Raw genomic sequence first — 20405 nt, 5'->3', positions numbered from 1 at the left:
AGGGGTGGAGGGAGAGAATCTTAAGCAGACTCCATGCTGAGCACGGAGCCTGATGCTGGGCTCAATCTCACAACCCTGAGACCATGACCTGAGCTGAAACCAAGAGTCGGTGGCTTACCTGACTGAGCCGCCCAGGCAGCCTACCTTGCTTCTTTTATTTACTTTTTTTTAATCTTTAAAAATCTTTCATTTTGTCCTTAATCTCAGCTTTTAAAAATGGAATATCTTATGCATATACAAATAATAGAGAATAATATAATAAGCAACCTTATGCCCACCAGCAGCCGTGTCAAAACATATCTATCTTATGCTATCATCTTTAGGACCTTAATAAGCACTACAGACGCTGCTGGGGACCCAGGCGCACACTTGCCCCATTTGTTACCCTCTTTCCTGGGGATAAACTCACATATTTGGCAATTATTATTGCAATGCCAGCTTTTACACTTTCATATGTTCTTGTATACAAACAATATATGTTGGCATTTTTTCAAATTTCAGATAAATGGTATCCCACTGTATGTATCCTTCATTATTTTGTCCATTATATTTTTGAAATTTGTCCATATCAGGCAGCCCTCAGTCTCCAGTTTTAATATCTGTAGGTAATATCTGTATAGAGCTCTTTCTTCCTCTAAGTGTGACAAAATCTATTTGGCCATTTTTCTTTTGATCCTTCAAAAAACATTCTTGTATATGTGGCCTTGTGCACATGCACAAATCCTGTCCCTAAGACCCATACCGAGAAGTGGAATTACTGGACCATAGGGTATGAACTTTGTCAAGCCAATTACGTGGTACTGCTTTGTTCCCTAAGTGGGGGTACCAGTTAACACCCACACCAGCAGCGTGTGAGTGTTCCCATTGCTCTGTGTCTTGGCCAACCCTGGGTTTTGTCACACTTCAATTTTTGCTAATGAAAAGTTACCTCATCATTATTTTCATTTGAATGTCCCTGCAGGAATGAGACTAGAGCGAGACAAGCCAAGCACCCAGGTCCCAATGCTTCAGGAAGGTCTCTCTGTCTCTCTCTGAGTGACGTAAACGTGGGGTTGACACCTAGCATTTGCACTAAGCTGGCAGTGAGCAGCTCCTTAAGTTTTATATGCTAGGCACCTTGCTTGTCTCACTCCAGTCCCAGCACTGCTGTCAATTACTGCATAGATAAATACTCCAACTTGATTTCCAATACCACGTGCCAGTTCCTGGGTCTGAGGTTTTACTCTACTCACAGACTGACAAGGAGCTTGTTACTGTTTCATGGATGCTGGTGGAAGACCTGAAACTCCCGGGTGAAAGACAAAGGACTTCATTACCCATGACACAGCAAGCAACAAGATGCTTGTATTGGTGTTTGTTCCCATGTCCCTAAGCCCTGAGTCCCATGGGGCAATTCAAAGGATGCCAGGTGGATCCGCATACCGAATGAGTTTATGCTACAGCCAAGAAACACTGAGCTTGGGGGATTCATTGCTTTTATAGCAAGGAGAAGCATGCCTGTTCTTTGTCCAGGGGAAGAGGTTACCTCATGCCTCAAGGTAGCTTGCTGGAAGCACAACCTTGAGAAATGGCCCTGGTGAAGAGCAGTCAGGGCCTTGCATTGTTGGCATACTCAGCAAAAAACGTTCGGAGGCCCAGAGCCCGTGGAAGTTTGCCTCTCCCAAGACCCAGAAATCCTGCTTCTTAGGTGATATCATCAATATCTTGTTATTTTGGGGGGAGGGGTTTGCTATAAAACTACAACTTCAAACTTTATATAATCATAACACATAAAATAAAGTCATATACAGAAGTAATTCATAGCCACCTGAATGTATACAACATCCTAGATTTCACTTTAAATCCTCACAATGTAGGAAAAGCATAAATGAAGTTTTTGTTCAGATTAGTGGGGGGGTGTAGAGATGGGGTAACTGGGTGATGGACATTAAGGAGGGCATGTGATGTAATGAGCATTGGATATTATATAAGACTGATGAATTACAGGCCTGTACCTCTGAAACCAATAATATATGTTAATTAATTGAATTTAAATTTAAAAATGTTTAAAAAAAGATAACTTAGTAGGTACCTGACTGCATAACATTTTCCCTTACATGACCTGTTTAAAATTGATACAAAGAACTGAATTCTTAGAAAAAACATTTCTTTAAATCAGTGTCCTAAGTGTCCTACATTTTTTTTATCAGAATCTATAATCCACCCCCACTGCCTTACACACACACACAACACACACACACGCACACACACATGCAAAATATTTTATTAATATTTTAAACCCTATTCATTTATAAAAGAAGAAGAAATTGCTCTCTTAGGTAGAATCAGAGGGAAATATAATGTTTTGAAACAGATAATCTAGGAATCTGGAAAGAGACTGGAAGTAACTAAGCCAGATAGTCACGTCAACCAAAGTCTTGTTCCTTAAAAACCACTTAGTATTGGGGCACCTGGGTGGCTCAGTCAGTTAAGCGTCTGCCTTCAGCTCAGGTCATGATCCCGGGCTCCCTGCTCAGCAGTGAGTTGGCTTCTCCCTCAGCCCCTCCCCCTGCTTGTGCTCTCTCTTACTTGCTCTTGCTCGCTCTCTCACTCAAATAAATAAATAAAATCTTTAAAAAAAAAAAACTGCTTAGAATTAATGATGGCACTTCTGAAGGAAACTAAGAAAACTAGTACCCAGACATGAAATTAAGAAGTCGTTCTTTATAAACAAGGAGCTGTTTTTTGTTTTTTTTTTAAGGAAAGGCAAATGAGGAGCTTGTAAAACAATCTCCATGAGGCTCCCCAGTTTCCCTAAACACATGTTTATGTGTGTGGGATTATGTGTGTACAAATGGCATTTATTAAGACGGACCAGCAGTCTCATAAATTTTCTCTGAATTGTCCTTGTTTGAGCCTAAATATTTACATAATCAGATTCCAGGCCTAAGGGATGACTAATTTTAAGTCTTCTGTGATTAAAACACAGTCAAATGTGATACAGGAAAACACACAAAGATTTGGTAGATTCAACCACTCATAACGTGATTTTGCTGGAGTTAAATTGTGTGATGCTGAGAAATTTTATTGCGCTTCTTCTGGTTTTCCCCAAACTAAACAGAACCAAATGCTGTTTTTCTGTAATAAGATTTTATTACCAGTCACAATCCAATAACAGTTGAAAATCGAAAGATTCTGTCAGACAAACCACATATTTGCTTCAATACCCCAAACAACTAGGTTTTTTCCATCAAACTCACTAACCTAAATGGGTGTTATATAAACATACATAACACGGCTTTAGATGGAAGGGGTTTGTTTTTATTCCTCCAAAGTAAACCTGTATAAATGTGAATATAATTATTTCATAGAATCAGGATATTCATTTTTTTCAATCTTTATTGCATTCCTTAAAAGTGGCATCCCTTGGAAACCCAGCCCCACGAGGCTACGAGAGACGCTGGTGGTCATCTGATTATCTACCTGCAGACTTGTCCTCTCTACCAAAGCCACATCAACTGCGTTTTCAAGTTCTCCTGGACACTACCCCTCAAAAATGTGGGGGTCACTGCTCTACAGGGCAGCTCTAACTGTCAGAGAGCTCTTCCTTATAGTCAAATCACTCTCTGCCTTTTATCACTTCTCCCCTCTGGAATTAGTTGTACGATCAGCATCCTTTTTCATAGCGTGCTCCTTCCTGTAGTCGTTCAAGTTTCCGCTGAACAGAAAAGGGGGTGGGGGGGGTGCTTTTGTTACTCCTTTTGCTATAGGTGACCATCTCATTTTGCAGAATCTCTTCATCCCAGCTTTTGCTGTGCCAGCAGATTTCCAAAAAGGAAACGGTGATATAAGCCCTTCTTGCTATTCTCCCCCTTTCTTTCTTGAAGGTGCTTCTTCCAGGACGAATTAAAGAGAATGCTAGCATTTATCCTTATTTTTCTGTGATGGGTAAGAGCAGACTTACTTTCTTAACCAGATTTCAGAGATTTGGTAGATATTTTATGTAATGTTTTTTTCTCTTCTTACTCTCTCACGACCCTTGATTATATATACATATATATGTATATTTGTGTATTTATATATATAAATATATTTTATATTATATATAAATAATATATGTAAATATTTGTATATATATAAATATACACGTTATATATATAAATATATATTGTGTATTTCCTTACAACATCCCATGCTTACTTGCCTCTAGACTTCATTCTCACCTTTGGAGTCTTATTTTCTTCTCTTAATCTTTCTTTCATTGAGGTGAAATTGACATAACATAAAATTAACCATTTTAAAATGAGCGACAATTTAGTAGCACAAAGTTGTACGATCAGCATCTCTACCTAGCTCCAAAATGTTTTCATCACCCTGCAAACTAATCAATGTACTCTTCACATCCAGTTTTCATAATAGCAGTCTTCCTCTGATCCTCTTACTTTAGAATCACTTAAAAGCCTTAAAATATATATATATATGTATATATATACATATATGCATACACATATGTATGTATGGAATCGTTCAACATTTTCCAGAGGCCTAGATCTGGGAGACATTTCTGAACAGCCTTCGCCCACTGGTCTAGTTGTTTAAGCGTATTTAATTATTTAAACAAAATAAAATAGTTATAACGTGAGTAAAATGCTGTGTTTATATCTCAGGTTTCCTGCAATTTGCAATTAACTAAGATAATGCGTGTCTGTGTCCCCAGCTTGTGAATGTGACCCAGATGGGACTTTATCGGGTGGCATGTGTGTGAGCCACTCTGATCCTGCTTTGGGGACTGTGGCCGGCCAGTGCTTGTGCAAGGAGAACGTGGAAGGAGCCAAGTGCGATCAGTGCAAGCCCAACCACCACGGGCTGAGCGCCGCAGACCCCGCGGGCTGTCAGCGTAAGTCAGCAGCGGCTGTCCACCAGCCCGGATGCGTTTTAAAGCTTGGGGCTGTCTCTTTCAGCCCTAAAATTCGGTCATTGTAAAACACGCAAGGTATTGACATCCTCTGGGTTTTCTAAAGTGATGCAAACAAACCTCCCACAAATTTTAGTAAATGGGTGATTTTTCTCTTGGTGGTTAGCTGAGATTATCATAAGGGACCAGCAGGGGGCGCTCACATTTCCTCACTGGGGCAAACATGGGACAATGCCAAGAAATTTAATGCCAAGTTGCGAAACCTTTAGAAAAATGGTCTGGACTTGGACTCTCTTATACAAATCCGTTAAATTAAATTATGCATTTATGCATAGATTGAGGACTTCTTAAGCAATCTTCAAGTGGTTGTTTCTTTTCTTTTTCCTTCTTTAAAATTACTTTTCCCCTTTCTTCTCATACCCCTTCTGGAATTGGTCCTATATTCTCTAATGAAGAGAAGACAAAAATTAAAGAGCCAAGGGAGAGGTTGTGGGGAAATAGGAAGAGTTTTCTGGGGCCAAATGGGGAATTTTCTGGGGCCAAATGGGGAGACCTTTGGCCCTGGGATCACAGAAATTTAGAGTTGCCTGGGGTCTCATAGAGCTGCAGATTCCCCAGGGAATCCTGGGGAAATAATTTCCCTCTGGTCACAGCATCATGCTCTATGTTTTTGCTCATATAAGGAACTATAGATTATTTGCATGTTTAGAGAACAGCATGCAGAATCCTACATTCTTCTGGAGTTTAATGGCAACATTAAATTCCAGGATCGTGAATTATATCATCAAGCCAATCCCCATCACACCCAGGTGTTTCCCCTGGTTCAGTATTGACCTGATGCCCTCCCAGAATAGGGCAAATGTTGTGGGTTTTTTTTTTTCTTTTGTAACAGCTTCAGTGAGATATAATTCATATACCATAAAATTCACCCTTTGAGGTACAATTCAGTGATTTCTAGTCTATTCAGAGTTGTGTCACCACCACTATAATCAATTTTAGAACATTTTCATTACCCCAGAAAGAAGTCCGATAGCCTACTTCTGGCTGTCTACCCAAAAGATTGGAGAGATGTGTACACTCTTGTTCATAGCAGCATTATTCACAATAGCCAAAAAGTAGAAGCGATCCAAGTGTCCATCCATGGATGAGTGGGCAAGCAGAACGTGGCATATACATACAACAGAACATTCTTCAGCCTTAAAAAGGAAGCTCTGACACATGCAACAGTATGGACGGACTTTGAGGAGGTTCAGCTCAGTGAAATAAGCCGGTGACAAAAGGACAACTACTGTATGATCAATCCACTTCCATGAGGTACCTAGAGCAGTCAAGTCCATGGAAGCACAAAGTAGTGGTTGCCAAGGGCTTGGGGGAGGGAGGAAGGGGTGGAGATGGTGTTTAAAGGGCATAGAGTTTCAGTTTTGCAAGATGACGGAAGAGTCCTGGAGATGAGTTGCAAAACAGTGTGGGTGTATTTAAAATGGTAAATTTTATGTCACATGTATTTTACCATAAGAAAAGTAAAGAAGCCCCATGGCCTTTAGCTACCATCTCCCCATCCCCCATTCCCCCAGCCCTGGGCAAGCATGAATCCACTTTCTGTCTCTGTAGATTTGCCCACTGTGGACATTTCAGGCAAATGAAATCATCCAATATGTGGTCCTTTGTGACTGGCTTCTTTCCCTTAGCATCATGTTTTCAAGGTTCGTCCATGTTGCAGTGTGTGTCAGTGTTTCGTTCCTTTTTATGGCTTAACAATATTCCATTGTGTGGATACTCCACATATGACCTATCCATTCATCATTCGATGGACATTTGGGTTGTTTCTACAAGCAGTGGTTTTTCCTGCAGGGGAAATGTGTATCTTGCTCTTAGCAAATTTCTTAGCCTCACAACAAAGGCAGAACTCAGGGATGCCTGTGCATGGCAGAGAAAGAGGAGGGAGATGATGAAAAGAAAACGTAACAAGGCAGTAAGGAGAGAGAGGAGAGAGAGAAACGTTAGATGCATCTGCCAAAAAAGGAGCCATTGCTAACAGCCACGAGCCTCAGAAACCCTTGCCCTGCGTTAAGCGAGCTGATCCCCCCGACCCCCCACCCCGTGGCATCACTCAGGGTGACTGTCCCAGCTGCGCCCTCTTGCACAACTTCTTTTCCTTTGTCTCCTCCTAAGTGCCATCCGGCAGAACTGCATGGGGCCTCTGGAAGTGTCTGGGCCTGGCTTTCCTGGGTGGGGTTGCGCGCACTACGATAATCGTGCGGACCAGACACTAGGCAGGGCTGGCGGGGGCTCTGTGTTCTTGAGACCACGCGTTTTGCTCCGTGTGAGCTCTTCAGGACAAGAGTGGGGTCAACAAAAACGAGAATAATTGTGTTTGCCGCGCTTTCAGCCTGTGACTGTAACCCCTGGGGGAGTCTGCCCCTCTCAGCCTGCGATGTGGACACGGGGCGCTGTTTGTGCCAGCCATTCGCCACGGGACCACACTGTGAAGAGTGCACCGTAGGTATTTGCCTAGGATTGCCCTCGTAGGTCGTCGGTCCGATCTCTGCTGCCATTGCCCAGAAGAGAGCCGGTCTTGTTAATTGCTTTCCTGTCCTGATGTATTTCAGGCCTCCCTGGGAAAGGTTGTATACGCTACAGAAATCCGCAAACACTAGAAATCAGCCCCCACCCTTCTAGAGAGAGCCGGCTGTTAGACATTCACCAGCACACCAACTTTTACCAAATTGGCCTGAACCCACCCAGGCACCGACGTCGGAAGTGTTAATGCGCTGTTCTCCCGAAAGTGCCAAGCAGTAGAATGTGACGATTTATCTCCGCCCCTCTCTCCGCCCACCAGATCACGGAGCCTTTTCTTCTGTCTGTCGCATACAGTCCCTTTATCACCCCTACTACTCCTTGCCTAAAAAATATTTTGGATGAGCTCATTAAAAAAAAAAAAAAATAAAACCCCCAAACCACAGGATTACATGTATTATAGATTCTTGTGGGAAATAAACTCCCGGATTTTTCACAGTCTCCTCTAAACATACGAGCACGTATGTCTAAAAATTAGTAACAGAAAACCTTTTTTTACGCCATAAGAAATGTATCATGCAGTTAGGGAGTTCAAATCCAACTCGTCCCGTGACATTTTACAAAGAAAGAAAGAAAAAAAAAAAAAGCTGAATCTAATAAAAGAACAGTGACCTTGATGTGTCTGAAGAAATGTAGCTGATAAATAAGAAACATATGCCTATTACAACATAGTTTTGTGGTAATATTTTAAGTCATTTTACTGAAAACATATGAGGATGGGGCGCAGGAGGTGGGGAAAGAAAGCCAGGAAATATGTACAAAGAGGGAGCTCTCTAAGACAGGGCAGGTGACCTAGAAATTATGAAGGAAGGTGAGCCAAGCCAACTCCAGGGCCATGTGGGGGCAACACGGAGAGGATGCAGGAAAATAACTGAGCAGGGGCCACCCTGTGGGGGCTCGTCCATTGTGGCTGAGCCCACGCATCCTGTGTCCGGTGGTGCCTGGGACCTGTGCGGAGCCCCCCACCTCCCCCCATGCCAGCACGCCCGGCCCAGGGGGAGTTTTAACAACCACATCCTGAGTGAGGCCGGTCATGGCACGTTGTTTTGCCTGAACTGAAGTTTAGTTTTGGGAAAAATATCAAAATTCCTTTCCTGTGTTTTGTAACAAGTTAGGTCAACTTTTAATGTTTAAAATAAATCTTTTTGAGTAAAATCAGGCATAAAATTTTACCAAGCTAATAAAAAAAAAGTATATTGATACTTAACAGACCTGTTTCCAACAAGAGCGCCATGCCTATTAAGACCTTAATTTTTTAATTGTCTGAGCATGTTAACTTGAGATCTGAGGGGGAAGCATTTTTTTTTTTAGCATTTTATAGTAAATGTTATCAGATTTAAGAACTAGTTGTTTGTATCTCACCAGCTGCTTATATTGAATAAAGGTCAAGATGTTGCAATGATGAAAAAAGTCTCAAACAAAGTTGACTCTCACGCAGAGTTTATTATGCCAAAACAACTTATTTATAAACAAGAGAGCCTGCTGAACTGTAATATTCAACTAAGATCTCAAAAGCAGCTTGATTGATTTTTTTTTTTTTTTTACCCCAAACATTTTAGGGTTGTGAAGGTAAAAATCCCTAGGGATTCTGTGGTAAGGGAACTTATTGGTTTTGCAAAAGCAGTTGCAAATCAGCTAAAGACCTTCTCCCCAGATTGGCCTTAGGTGACCTAGTGGGAGACGGAATTGATACTCTTAGAGAACCCAGTAGTTTCCACCACATCTGAGCTTGGAGTCATCCACAGACAACCCGCCTGTCCCCCTCATTTCAAGTCCCAGAAATGGGAGATACGTGTCCTCGAAGATCACTACCAAGTGCACAGGCAAGAAATGCTGGGTGGCTATTTGGCATGAGTCAACTGAATCATACTGGTTTTAATAGTACACTTAGAGCAGCAAATCTCTTCATAGCTGGAAGCGGCTGAGCATTTTCTCTTTGTAGGCTGGATACTGGGGACTGAAAGATCACCTCCATGGCTGTTCTCCCTGCGACTGTGATATTGGAGGTGCTTATTCCAATATGTAAGTCAATCAAATGAATGACAAAGTTCTGTGGCTATAGTCTTCACTCACGTTTCCACATAAAAGCACATTTTATTCTGATATGCTCTTAGTCATCGGCGATGGGCTTTATTCCATGACAAGAAAAGGGCGTTGAAAAGCGATGATCTTGAAACATTAACTACAGCTCAGTTGATTTATTTTGCTTGAAATATGTCTAAGGAAGAGAGAAACAGTTCTACTCCCTGGGTATCCCAGGAGGTGGTAAGATGGATGCCTCGTGTGACTTGACCTGCCTAAAACACCAACTTTTTGCCACCCTATAAAGAGAGATCCTACACTCCTGTTTGCAGTCTTTAGAGCAGAATCAGAGGAAAGAAATGGCTACTTGGGTTTCATAGATCTGGACTGGCTTTTCAAGACCAGACACGTAGAGCCCACGGCCTCCTAACCTCCTCCTCAAGACAACTGATTGATAGATTCAAAGAGTGGGTCCAAACTCAGAAGGCATTGAGCTCAGCACCCCCATGCCTTCATTTTATACCTGCCCCCCCCCATCACCACGTTTGTGCATGATGGATTTGTTTTTCCCCAGGTGCTCACCCAAGGATGGGCAGTGTGAATGCCGCCTGCACATCACGGGCCGCCGCTGCACTGAGCCAGCCCCTGGCTACTTCTTTGCTCCTTTGAAGGAAGGAAGCCACCCCATTGCAAGGACTTGCGCCTTTGGTGCGTATTTCATTTAGTTGCCTTACAGATTTGATTTGATGGCGTGTCAGTCCATTCATATAACACACCCTTGAGATCATGGGTAAGGTACCCGGAAAAGAATGGTTTTGCCCACATATGCAGATCAGAGTAGACCTTAATTTATCATAGAACTGAAGATTATAGAAATTCTTGAGGGCAGAGTCTGCATTTTATTTAATCTTTGTAGTCCAAGTCTAGTGCAGAGCCTGGCACATAAGGGGGAATTGGATTAAGTTGTGATTTCACTTTTGCTCTTTAAATGTGCCCCTCAGATAGCACGTGTTTATTGAGCATCTACTTGTCTGCCTTCCCCACGACACTACAAACCATGAGAGGGAAGAAATAGATGTGTATCCCATTCACCACTGTTGCCCTAGGGCCTACCACAGTTCCTGACCCATGGTAGGAATGTCACAGACCTCTGCTAATGAGTGAACGAATAAGGTTCCTAACAGACGAGGATGCTGTGTTCTCTGGCCTCCTGAAGCTGATCTCAGATTAGCAGTTCTCACCGAAGGCAGCCATGTTCACTGGAGTGTGTGACTGCAAACATCACTTAGCGTGCTACTTTGTCTCCTACAAGTCACAGTCCCGTGGGAGCTTTTCCCTAAACATATTTTTCTAAAAGTCTCGTTAGCGGAGCAGACACATACGTGCAGAATGGTTAGAGAAAACATGAGTTGGACTCCTGTGACATTCTCAAGCACGTGGTGCCAGCCACAGGCAGGAATGTGACAGGAAACGGTAATGTGAGGTGGACGTCTCAAGGAGAGAAAGCATGGGAAGGTCGGTTCTGAAGACAGGATTTGGATAGAAGACAGGGGAGCTCATCCAGGTTCCAGCGACGAAGTCATTTCCTGAGACCTCTTCTTTATCTGGACACTGTTGGTGGGAGGGATGAAAATGCCCCTTAGGAGGATTGGAATGTTCTCTTTTACTGACTGGAATTGGGGAAGGGGGCAGGAGGCTTTTCCTGTCCCTACTTAGACTTACAGCCGTGGTGGGTGGAATCAAATGAAACAATTCTTTTTTTTTTTTAATATTTTTTTAAAATTTATTTATTTGAGAGAGAGAATGAGAGAGAGAGTGAGCATGAGACGGGGGAGGGTCAGAGGGAGAAGCAGACTCCCCGCCGAGCAGGGAGCCCGATGCGGGACTCGATTCCGGGACTCCAGGATCATGACCTGAGCCGAAGGCAGTCGCTTAACCAGCTGAGCCACCGAGGCGCCCCTCAAATGAAACAATTCTATGTCCGCATTCTTCGCGGGTTTTAATTTTGTCTTTATGATGGAGAGTGGAAAAAAAAAAACAACTTTGGGAAAGTAATAAAGTAATATTAGTATTTATAGTTAGGCTGTAACTATTGTTAAGTAATAGAAAATGTGTATTGGCCCCGCCCCCTGGTTCTTGGTACAGAGCTCCTAAAGCCCGGGTAATTTTCTGAGTGATAAGAACACTAGGAACATCTTTTGTTCTAATATTTGGTCTTTGACCCTGGCTCGGGACACAGAGCTCCTAAATCCTTTGGAATTTCCTGGGTGATAGGAGTGTCTTTTGTTCTAATCGGTGACTCTTGATGGGCTTCTGGATGGGGGCTGGTCACCAGAAAGACCCAGCCATGATTGGAAGCTTGGAATTTTCAGTCCCACCCCTTCCCATTCTCTGGGAAGGGGAGAGGGACTAGAGATCAGGTTAATGATTGATCATGCCTATGTGATTAAAGCCTCCATAAAAATCTCCAAAAGTATGGGGTTCAGAGAGCGTCCAGGTTGGTGAGTGCATCCACATGCCAGGAGGGTGGTGCACCCCAAATCCAGGGCCCAGAAGCTCCTGCTTCCAGAACCATCCCAGTCCGGTCCATGCCCTATGTATCTCTTCATCTGGCTGTTTATCTGTATCCTTTACGGATCCTTTATTGTATAATAAACCGCTAAACATAAGTGTTCCCCTGAGTTTTGTCAGCGACTCTAGCAAGTTATCGAGCCCAAGTCCCAGTTTATAGCTGGTCGGACAGACGTACCAGTAACAACCTGGATTTTCTACTGGCTTCTGAAGTTGGGCAGGGCAGTCTGGTGGGACTGAGCTCTTAACCTGTGGCATCCGACACTAAACCCAGGGAGATGGTGTCAGGACTGAATTAAGTTGTAAGACACCCTGCTGGTGTCAGAGACTTGGTGGGTGTGGGAATAAACCCACATATTGGCGTCCGAAGTGTTGTGAACGTGGTAACTACCACTGTCACAGCGGAGGGGACACTCAGTGGTGTCTCTCCTATACAACTGTAAATATAATCGTTCCCATTGTTTTCGATAAGAAAACACAAAACAGATGTAATTGCCTAGTAGATGGACTGATACTTAACATTTACTCGCTGTGCACCACTGGTAGGTGCTGACAAGCCATTAAGTAGGATCATATCCTGTGTGGATGCGGCTCCCAACTGTGAGGAGTGTCTGACATGAAGCCCTACTCCTCTCTCTAAAGCTTTACGGGGGAAAAAAAAGTCAAGGCTATAGAACAGGCTTAAAGGATCAGGAAAATTGCTTAAAAAACTGGAAAGTCATATGTATGACAAAGGAAAGTAAATTCAAGGTGGGATTGATGTTAAACATTTAAAAAAATAACAGCATGAATAATTTCCTCTCCACTAAAAACATGCTCCTCAATTGTAGAAAGGATTTAAGTTAGACACTAATTATTTGTGCGTTCATTTAACAAATACGTATTGTGTGCTTGCTATGCTGTTGCTGTTGGTATTAATAAAACTTCCAGGGGCACTGGGCTGGCTCAGTCAGTAGAGCATGCGATTCTTGATCTTGGGGTCAGGAGTAGAGTTTACTTTAAAAAAAATTTTTTTTTTTTTTAAAGATTTTATTTATTTTTTAGAGAGCGAGCGAGAGAGAAACAGCATGAGAGGGGAGAGGGTCAGAGGGAGAAGCAGACTCCCCGCCGAGCAGGGAGCCCGATGTGGGACTCGATCCCAGGACCCTGGGATCATGACCTGAGCCGAAGGCAGACGCTTAACCATCTGAGCCACCCAGGCGCCCTAAAAAAATTTTTTTTAAACCCCACAAATTTCCACTTAGTTAGTGCCTTGTGCTTTGCCCTTTATATGCATTATCTCTTTTAACTTTCCAAACAACCTAAGTATTAGCATCTTTAATTTCCAGATGAGGGAAACATTAGAGAGGTTGTGCAACGTGCCCAAAGTCACACGGCTGGTGGGCTGTGGGCCCTGGATTGAAACCCAGGTGCATCTGGCTCCATAAGGCTGCTCTCACCCCAGCAATATGTGCCACCCAGTGCCTAACACTGACCTCTAGGCCAAGGGCAGCATTGAAAATGATTAGTTAGGGTCTCTGCCCTCCAGGAATTTTTAACTATAGCAAATACACTTCCATAGATGGCTCAGGATGGGCGCAGAGCCTTATGACAAGGAGAGTGGATACATGCAATGTGTTAAAATTTCAGAGTGAGTGATCCTTTATGAACAGGCTTAATGCACAGGTAGAATAATATGGCCTGAGACTTGAAAACAGTAAGCATTTCAGTTGGTGGCCTTGGTGAGGAGACAGTCCAGCCAGAAACGTTGTAAGTAATGGCTCAGAGGAGAGACAGTGCAAATGTATTCAGAGAACAGGAAGTTCATATAGGGAAGAAGTATTGGAAAAGAACATTAGATTCTCTTATTAAAGAGACTATATTTTATTCTCTGGGCAATGAGAACTCACTGAAGCTTTCTGAGCAAGGGACTGACCCGATGAAGACTGTCCTCGGTGTTCTGCCAGGGCAGTCTAATACAAGTGAGGCCTGGGATGGAGGGAGAGCGGTCTGCAGTAGTCTGGCAGGAATAAGGAAGGGTCTAAGTTAATGGGAAGCAGAGAGAAGAGAAAGGATGCTGGACACATGAAAGGATGTGAATCCAAGACCACAACTTATGAATTTGAGAACAAAGAAAAACAACGATTTCTTGGTGGGTCTTCAAAAGGTGTGTGTGTTTGTATGTGTGTATCTTAATTTATCCAGGTCTCTATAACAAAAGCACCATAGACTGGGTGGCTTATAAACAACATAAATTTATTTCTCACAGTCCTAGAAGCTGGGAAGTCCAAGATCAAGGTTGCAGCAGATTCATGTCTGGCAAGAGCCCACTTCCTGGTTCATTGACCGCCATCTTCTTACTGAATCCTCACATGGTTGTAGGGGCAAAGAAGCTCTCTGGGGTTTCTTTCATCAGGATGCTAATCCTATTCATGAGGATGTGCCCTCATGACCCAGTCACCTCGCAAAGGCCCCCCCCCCTTTAAATATCATCACCGTGGGGATTGGGCTTCTATATATGGATTTTTCAGGGACACAAACATTCAGTCTGTGGCAATACCCTTGCAACTCAAAACGTCTACAGACCAACAAGATTGGTACTGCCTGTGAGTTCACTGCACTTGGAGAATCTCTGACCCCACCTCACACCTATTGAATCATGTCTACCTGTTAACAAGATCCCTAGGTGATTCATAGGTGGTTTGGGAAGCACTGGTCTGTTTTCTTATAGAAATGACCTGTGGTCACAAAAAGTTAATGTTGATTGAATTTAACATAGTATAGAATTTAATACAGTATAGAATAAAGCTAATTCTATAATGTACGTCTGTATAAAATTAATAAAATAGTCTCTAATTTTGTGTTACACGAACTCAATTGGTAAGAGAAAAAGAAAAAAAAGAGGACAAATTGGCATAATCCAGGGTAGCCTGTCCATGGGTCCTCATCACAGAGGTCGGGCAGCTGGTCAGAGAGTGTGGCTGAGAATCAGAGCAGTAAACACTGGAGTAAGAGAGTTCCGGAAGCAGGCCACACAGCTGACCCTAGGGCTGTGCACTCGTGACGAACAACCAGGGCACCTGTGAAATTAAAAATCATGTTTGTAACACCAACAATGAAACATCAACCAAGGAAACACCCATGTCCAGAGTCCAGCGACAATCTGGAAACAAGCAATTGGAGATTCTGACTGGGTCACCGCTGAGGACATGGTAGCAAAGAGAAGCCTGCGAAACCAGGATTTTAAGGAAACTGGAGCTGCATGAATGCAATTCCTCTGCTTCAGTTTGACTGCTGGGATTTGGCTCTCCTGCTCGAACCTCTCATGGAAACCCAAAAGGCCAACTCCCACAAACTGTGAGAACTGCCAGGAATTGGTCTAGGGAGTGGCCAGAGTGACAATAAGCTAATAAATCTGCCTCGCCACCATGTCTGTTGTTGATTTTCTACAACTTTCTTCTTGAGATTTCACATTAAAAACATAACATTTGTGCTTTTTTTTTAATACCATAAAACTAATAGATAAAAATAAATGTTTCCCCAGTTTCAAATTTTACCGGTACACAGCATCCTCTAAAAAGAAAACCAAATACATGCTCATCGGACTACCAAAAATTTCCCATTTTCACAGAGGAACAGAAAATTATAAACTGCTTCGTAACTCCTTCCTGAGGCTATGAAATGAGGCTCGGGATTACCTTAAATTATCGGATAATCTGAAACTCTTGCCCCGTGGTATAATTGGAACTTTCGTCGGTTGCTTACACTGTCATTTCTTTTCTTGTTAAGATATCAGCCACAGCTCTGCCTACATGTGATGTGTACTTCCAGCAACAAGGGAGCGATTTCGTAGTTGACAAAGGCAATATAATACTGAAGAGCAATCAGAAGCAGAGTGTACATGCTGACGAGTGGAATGAGGTAAACCATTTCTTCGCCGTTGTCTGTCCTGCCGTAAGGGAACAACCCAGGACTGCCCTCAGAACCGTGTGGGGCCCGGGTAAGTGCTCAGGCCATGTAAGCTCCCAGTGTCCTCAAGGATGGGATAGACGAAAGGAGGACACAAGCTCAAAGTAATTAGAGCCTCTGGGCAAAACCTTAGTAGCTTTCTTTCTTTCAAGACAGAAGTTTCTGGAAAGCTGGATTCTGGAGTTCGAGAGTCAGGTATTATGAATTCACAATTTTTTGTTATTTTAGTAAGGAAAGGTACAGTGCTGAGGAATGGTTCTCCCCCTCATTGGAGGGAAAAGGACATGTGGACATCCCTGGAGATAGTGCATGGCTCTGCCCTGGAACCAGGCCGTGGGAGTCGGCCAGTGCTGGCCTGAGTGCAGGATGATGCCCCCTCCACGGGACCCCGCCTCCGATGGCTTCAGAAGGCCCAAGGAGACCTGAGGACCTTGTAGCCATCCAACTATATTAGCCAAAGTTGGGGGTATTTTAGGCCCATTCATTTGTTCGTTCATTCATACACTGGGATCTTTACTCACTGGGTGTTCCCGTGTGTGTAACGCATGATTGGCGTGTTAGAAAGCAAATGAAATCAGCCGCTCACTGTCTTGTTCACGAACCTAACACCTAAGTCAGTTCCTTCCATTTAAGAGACCTCCTTGAGTGAATGAAATGCTTGGATCAATAACAAAAATATGTAGGCATGAAGCCTGCCCTTGAGATTGTTGTTGTGGAAATGAGCCATGTATACAAACAACTAATGGTGGCTGGGTGGGGTGAGTCTCATAGAAGAGGTGCACGTAATGTGATAGGGACTCTCATCTCCAGCTGAGAGGAGCAGAGAAGGCTTCCTGGCCGGTGTTCTTCCTCCCGGATCCGTGCACACCAGTATGGCGGCCTCACTCTTTGTCTGGTTTCTGTTCCCACACCGCATGCCCATGGAGCCTTCTCTGACTCTCTGGACTTCTCATTCTGAGTCCATCTGAAAGAGAAGAGTGGGGGATGAGTGGCTCCTCCCCTCCCCTGGCTCTCTGCGGTGCAGGTCAGTGAACCTCAAATTTTACTGTGTGTCAGTATTGCCTGGGGAGTTCATTCAGAATGCAGATTCCGAGCCTTTCCCTCAAGATGCTGAATCAGGGAATCTGGGACCGGTCAGGAAATCGGCCAAGCACCCCGAGGTGATTCTGATACAGGTGGTCCCTGACTGCACTTCGAGAAACACAGCTCTGAGCTTCCACAGACTATTCTCCTGACTCTTGCCTGAAACAACCACCTCTGTATGATTGATTTGTAAAACTTCTACTCATCCCTGAAGGCCCAACGCAGATTTATCTTCCTCTGACATTCCCTACCCTGCCATCTGGACATTGTTCATTGTTTCCGTCTCTGGGGTCCCACAGATCAGTAATTTTCAAGGCGAAATCAATTGGCTGGGCCAGCTTGGTGCAACAGAATAATACAAAACAAGGGCATTTTTTTTTGTGAAAATTTTGTATCAGTTTTCTATACATGTGTATGTGTGGGCTGAGTCACTGTCTTGGGTTGGGTTCCCCCAAAACAGATATGACAGCAGAGATTCGGGTGCACGTGCTTTACTGGGGGGACGCTCATCAGGAGAAGCCTGTATGGGGAGCAAGGGCAGGAGGCAGGGAGGGGAAAGCAAGGCAAGGACGCGTCTAGGGCAGAGTCTAGCCTTGGCCTGGCCCCTGGGCAAGGTCGGAAGCATAAACGGCACAACAGAATTGTCCCCCATGGAGGCCCAAGGGCAGGCCTCTTGTGTTCATCGGTCAGTCATTGTTGTGGGCGGCCAGGGCAAGTGCAGGCGGCCTCCCTCATGGGAGCTCCCATCCAAGGACAATTCTCAAGAGAAGGGAGCTGTGTGAGACAGCAAACAACAGTCACAGCAGCTGGTAGCTGGGGAGAGCAGCCCAGCAAAGGGCAGTGCACGGAAGCATCAGCTCCTTGAGTGCTCAGACTCCCAAGCATGGCCATTTGTTCGGAAATCAGGGAAAAAGAACATTGAAGGTACTGAAATATCCAGCTTCTTAGTTTCTTATGTAGTCTCTCTTGTGACTTGTTAGTGGTTTTTTATTTGCTGTTTAATGTCACTTGAAGAAAAGGAATGTTTTTTTTTAAAATATTTTATTTATTTATTTGACAGAGAGATAGATAGCAAGAGAGGGAACACAAGCAGGGGGGAGAGGGAGAGGGAGAAGCAGGCTTCCTGTTGAGCAGGGAGCCTGATGCGGGGCTCGATCCCAGGACCCTGAGCTGAAGGCAGATGCTTAACGACTGAGCCACCTAGGTGCCCCAAAAACGAATATTAAAAAGTTAAATTATTAGCGTGAATTGGGCCATTCATCTTTATGTCATGCGATGCCAGTTTTCACTGCAAACATAAGAGCATTTGGCTCCTGTGTAATCACTGAAATTACACAGTTTGTATTTTGTAGTCACATTTGCATCTCTATCTTGTTCTTCCCAGAACAATGGAACGCTGCACAAAACTAACTCAACTTAGTTTTCGTTCCACTTCTCGGTTTGTGTCCCGCCACCGCTCCTGCCTTCAGCGTACTAATGAGTAAGGGAGGGCTGCAAAAAGGGCACCTGGGAGTCACCTTATCTTTTATTCCTCCTAGGCATCCTTCGGTGCAAGCAGCTGGCTGATACACGGAAGCCACATGAATAATGTCTTTCTTAGAATGCCTTTGCCTTCTTTCTACTTTCAAAGCAAGTTCTGGTTGGAACAGAAAGCCTGGCTTCCTGGAGCTGTCAGCACCCTGCTTACTCAGTCATAAATGTAACACATTTACCTTGTACGCACGCTTAGTCTCACTGACGCATGCGCATAGTAGATCCACTCGAATGCTATGCTCACCGGCATCATGTGAGCTATTTGCAAATGGGAGCAAGCAAGCGAGCACATGGTGGGCATATCTCTTCTGCTCACATGTGCCCTCCATTATCCCAAGAGACGTCAACTTACAAAACATCTTCAAAGATAAAATTATTATTTCAAGATGGTGACAGCAGAGCATGAAACCAAACATGGGGCCCTTCTGAGTGTGGGACCCCCTACAAGTACGCATGTTGCACGCCTATGAAGCTGACCATGCTCATTTGCTTCTTACATTAAGTTCATTCCATGCAAGCACAGGTTCTCCAGGATTCTCATTGATCACCATTCCTGGGGAGATTTACAAAAGGAGATTAGTGGGACAGACTGCAACCTTCAGCTGTGACAGTTGGTCCTAAGGTTGTAAATGATACTATCTTCCCCCTCCTTGCCACCCATTCTAGATTCCCCTCATCCTCAACTAGCACTTCTGTTGGTAGGATGACCTAGGCCCTCATCCCTCCAGGGTCTGAGCCCCTGGTTTCCATGGTTTCATCAGGCTACATGTAGGGCAGCGCCACGTGTGTCTTAGTGGGCCCCTCAGTGCCATGCATATTCCTCACGTCCTGACTGTACAGCATCAGCCCTTCCAGTTATGGTCATTTCTTCCCTGGCCTCCTGGTCTACTGGCATGAGGAGCCTGAGTGACCATGCAGCAGCCATAGCTTTAAGTTTAGTGGAGTTCTTTGTTCCTGCCCAAGAATCAAGACATCGAAACCCACAGAGCCTAAAGTTGTAAGCACAAGAAGCCCAAATTCCCATGATCACCGTCAGTGACAGTGAGCTTGGCTACTCCTACTTGATTTCCAAACCCATGTTTTCTCCCTGTTGGGGACACTGCATTACATAAGGCCTTCGCCCTAAGGAGTAAACAACCTCCAGAAGACCACTGTCCCACCTCACAGGGTGTCATTTCCAAGCTAGCTGAAGCTGATGCATCTTTGGGAGACCCCATTCCACCCCCCCATCTGAGGTTAGCGTCTTCTGGACGGTTTGGTTTGTGTAGGAGCAGGGGCTTTCAAAGTCACATGATTGCTGCTATATTTCTTTTGCTGCAAAGTGGGTCCCTTGAGCTGAGGAGGTATTCTGGTTTTCCTCACTGGTGAATCAGACACTCTGTGAGCCCTCAGACAGTGGTGCTGACCAAGGCCACAGAATGTCTGATTCTCTCTATGGGAGACCGCATAACATCGCCTTGGACTAAGGGACCCAACTTCACTATCCTTTAATATAGGAAATCAGTGTGCTATTTTGTGGAATATCTGGATGGTCCAAACCCTTTGGGGCTATACTGTCGTAGAGAGTGGGAGAATGTGAATGGCCTTGGGGCAAGACTGAATACACACTGCCGCTCACCCCAAGTCAATACAAATTGCTCTGTTCCTTCTTCTGTCCGGGGATGGAGAAGAACACATTTTGCGTTTCAGTAGCTGTATATCACATATGAAGGTGGTGTTCATCTGCTCTGGTAAAGATACTCCAGCAAGCACAACCGCTGCAAGTGGGGCTACCAGC

At 44.2% G+C, this 20405-nt stretch overlaps 1 protein-coding gene across 1 annotated transcript in view; it reads left to right on the top strand.

Annotated features, from left to right (window-relative positions):
* LAMB4 (laminin subunit beta 4) overlaps positions 1–20405 on the top strand; it is a 90721-nt gene that overhangs the window by 17456 nt on the left and 52860 nt on the right. Inside the window, 5 exon segments of the mRNA XM_045864899.3 lie at positions 4697–4876; positions 7284–7393; positions 9414–9493; positions 10068–10163; positions 10165–10201. Coding sequence (XP_045720855.2) covers positions 4697–4876; positions 7284–7393; positions 9414–9493; positions 10068–10163; positions 10165–10201 — 503 coding nt within the window.

This window comes from Mirounga angustirostris, unplaced genomic scaffold (assembly GCF_029215605.1).
Source record: "Mirounga angustirostris isolate CCGP_5_RB_7025 unplaced genomic scaffold, mMirAng1.0.hap1 SCAF_12, whole genome shotgun sequence".
Taxonomy (NCBI): domain Eukaryota; kingdom Metazoa; phylum Chordata; class Mammalia; order Carnivora; family Phocidae; genus Mirounga; species Mirounga angustirostris.
Note: the sequence above shows the minus strand (reverse complement) of the source record. Positions and strands in the feature narration are given on the sequence as shown.